A 3506-nucleotide genomic window follows, 5' to 3' on the forward strand; every position below is an offset into this window, starting at 1 on the left:
GGAAGCGACTTGGATCTGTAAGCCATTCCTCGTGAAGAAGTATAATCTATGCATAGAATCACAAAATTAATTTTTTTAATCATTGAAGAGTTGTTGATAAAATTTAATTTAGGATTTGATGTGTTTTAATAACATATGTTAAAATTATAAATTAAAAAAATTATTTAAATTTTTAATATATTTATTATGTATTTATTAAAATAAAAATATAAAAATTTATATGAATAGTAGCTTTAACACGTATCATCAAAATACATATTAATTAAATTTTTTATTTTTTATGCTTATTATATAAATAATAAACAATACAACAATACAAATTAATAATAAATTATAATTCAAATAAGATAGTTTATTTATATTCACTTAGAGATGAAGAATTCGAATCTCATTTTTAATTAAAAAAAAAAAGTCAATAAGACATTAAATATACACATGTGAATGGCCACAAAGTCTTTTCAAAAAATTTGCCTATCTTTTACGTGTATTTTTAAAATAATTATTTAAATTTGTCCCAATTATCTAACCATCCTAAAAATAATTGCATCTGACCCTCCAACTAAATTTAATTAACATTTTGTAAAAGTAAAATAATATGTATATGCGTTGCTTTGCTTCATCAAGATTCACTGATTCAACACTCCCTCCTTTCTTCTTTCTTCAAACCTCAAAAACCAGACGAAAATTTTCCAAAACCCTCTCTCTCTCTCTCTCTCTCTCTCTCTCTCTCTCTAGAAATGGCGGCTCCACCGGTGGTGAGGTTCCCGATCTTCACGACTGTGAGAGCGTTTGGCGTCGCCGTCACCGTTCTTCTTCTCATTTGGACGCTTCATTTCAGAGGAGGCCTCGCTCTCATCTCTGACAACAAAGATCTCATCTTCAATGTAACTCTCTCTCTCTCTCTCTCTCTCTCTCTCTCTCTCTCTCTCCCTCTCTGTGTTCGATTCTAGATTCCAGAATCTTCCAATGTATTGACTTTTCTCATTAATGTCTATATTTTCTTGTTTTCTTTGCTGTTTGGTGAAAATATCTTCTGAGCCTTATTTACTGCTTTTGAAAGAGTTGCTGAAAATTTCAGGAATCGAGAAGGGTAATGTAACCTTAATTTTGACTGTCATGGAAAACTTTTGCTATGTGATTATGCAATTATCCTTCGTTTTTGGACCATTTTATTACTTATTATTAATTTAGCTCCATTTTCTTTGATGTAAGCTTGTTATGCATTTTCAGCATTATGTGAGAATTGCTATTATGTATGGTTTTATACTTTTATTAAACTCGCTTTTCTTTTGTGTTCTGCAGGTCCATCCAGTGTTGATGGTGATTGGGCTTGTTCTGATCAATGGTGAAGGTAACTGGATTTTCTTTTCTATTCTCTGAGATAGGACATATATGCTTAATTGTTTAGTTTGTGCATAATTAACGTCTTTTCAAAACTTTGTAGGATCATATCACGATAATTATTTGCAGTAATCTCAATTAATGGAAAGATAAATGAAATTTGCAGGTTTAGATTAACTGGTTCGAGTAATCTAATTGCTTGTTTCCTTTATTTGTGTAATGCAATAAATGATCACGTTGGCCTTTGACGTTTGGTGCTAATATTTAAGAATTATTGATTCGCGAGCATTGTTCAATACCCATTTGGCATTTGACTTGGTGGTCATAATTGTTGATCCATGATATTTTCATTGTTTGATGTCAGTTGCCCTTGGTTTTGACATTTGAAGTTGATGAACTTTTGGTTCTTTTAGCCTTTCTCATTTTAACAAACAAGTGTCATGTTTGTACGAAATTGCTCTGGAACAAACATGATGCTCAATTAACACTTTACATGTTTTGTATTCATTTATGAATCCTGTCCTTTAAGAAATACTACTTCAGTGCCTAGTTTTTAACTTGTAAAAAATGAATGAAAAATATCAATACGGATTGATTTTAATCATTGTCATAGTAATTTGACATTTACAACTTGGATTAAACATTTTCGTATCTTATGAGTCATCCCCCGTCATATGCTTGTAGACCTGAGAACTGCACTTTGTTTCGTAGAATATTCTGTTTCATGGAAATGGCAGAGGCAAGACTAGAACAAATGTTTCAGAGGCCTCACAATGGGCAATAACCATGCCGAATGAACTTGTTGGTTTAAATTCCAAGCATTTCCTTACTTGTTGTGAATTGTGAGTTCTATATGTTTGTTCCTAATTTGAACTTTTTATTTTATTTTATGTTTATTATTGCATTTTGCAGGGATGCTTGCATACAAGACATTATCTGGAACAAAAAGCTTCAGAAAAACAGTGCATCTCACATTGCAGTTTCTGTCTCTAATTTTGAGTTTAATTGGTGTCTGGGCTGCTTGGAAGTTTCACATTGACAAGGGCATTGACAATTTCTACAGCCTGCATTCCTGGTTGGGCCTTGCATGCCTTTTCCTATTCTCCATCCAGGTATCTTTATTATGGTAGTGACTTGTTATATAACTTGATCAATTAGGAGAATCCAATGCACGAGACTCTCACTTGGTGGGATTTTGTGAGGGTAATGTACTCACCGGCTATTCTCAAACTCAGTTAACTGAACTCATAAAAATTCTACAAGATTACAAGTTTAGGTTCTCAAAATCAAGTGTATGACTTTACCAGCATAATTTTACATGTCTATGAATTAAAGCTTTACGATTCAAGTTTACCTAAACTCAGCTCCAGGGGTTAGGTGAACTCTGAAGTTTAATTGTCTTGTTTATCCCTGTTAGAGACGAGGTTATTTCTTGAATTTTAACTTCTCACAAGACCCAGATATTTTGTTCTACGTCAGAACACAGATTCAGATATTTGACTTCTTGCTATATTTGTTTATCAGTGGGCTGCCGGATTTGTGACATTTTGGTACCCGGGAGGTTCAAGGAATAGCAGAGCTGCGCTTTTGCCATGGCATGTGTTCTTTGGCATCTATATCTATGGTTTGGCTATAGCTACTGCTGCTACTGGTATTTTGGAAAAGGCGACATTCCTTCAGACGAACAATGTTATATCGCGCTATTCCAGCGAAGCACTACTGGTCAATACTTTAGGCATCTTGATTGTCATTTTAGGCGGCTTTGTTATTCTTGGAATCGTTGCTCCATCTGGTGGTAAATCAGAAACCACAAGAGGAAATGAATAACTATACTGAGTGTATATGATTGAAAAAAAAAAAAGAAACATGAACATGTGTATTCTCTCTAATACAACATTACATGGATGTATGAACAAACTCTTTAAACATGTATACAGGCTTTATTTTCTGTTCAATTTACCTAGCTATTTTACCTTGGACAAATGAGTGTATGGATGCTTTGTGCATAGGAATCACCCAAATCAGACAAAGTTTGATATTGTTACTCTTATTTTGATAGCATGTCTTTATTTTTAACATGTTCATGTAAAAATATGATGAAAGAAAACAAGAATGAATTTGGTATTATTAAAATGGAAGTAAAAATATTGATTTCTTATGATTAA

The 3506-nt window shown here is 32.8% G+C and overlaps 1 protein-coding gene across 1 annotated transcript; it reads left to right on the forward strand.

The window, feature by feature from the left end:
- The first annotated feature begins 469 nt into the window (after nt 1-469).
- Nucleotides 470-3296, forward strand: LOC112716689 (transmembrane ascorbate ferrireductase 2). The gene is made up of 4 exons (XM_025768658.3): nt 470-884; nt 1303-1351; nt 2254-2453; nt 2866-3296. The coding sequence occupies exons 1-4, from the start codon at nt 738-740 to the stop codon at nt 3166-3168; spliced, it is 699 nt and encodes a 232-aa protein (XP_025624443.1). The 5' UTR covers nt 470-737; the 3' UTR covers nt 3169-3296.
- Nucleotides 3297-3506: the final 210 nt, after the last annotated feature.

Source organism: Arachis hypogaea, chromosome 10 (genome assembly GCF_003086295.3).
Source record: "Arachis hypogaea cultivar Tifrunner chromosome 10, arahy.Tifrunner.gnm2.J5K5, whole genome shotgun sequence".
NCBI classification, from domain to species: Eukaryota; Viridiplantae; Streptophyta; class Magnoliopsida; order Fabales; family Fabaceae; genus Arachis; species Arachis hypogaea.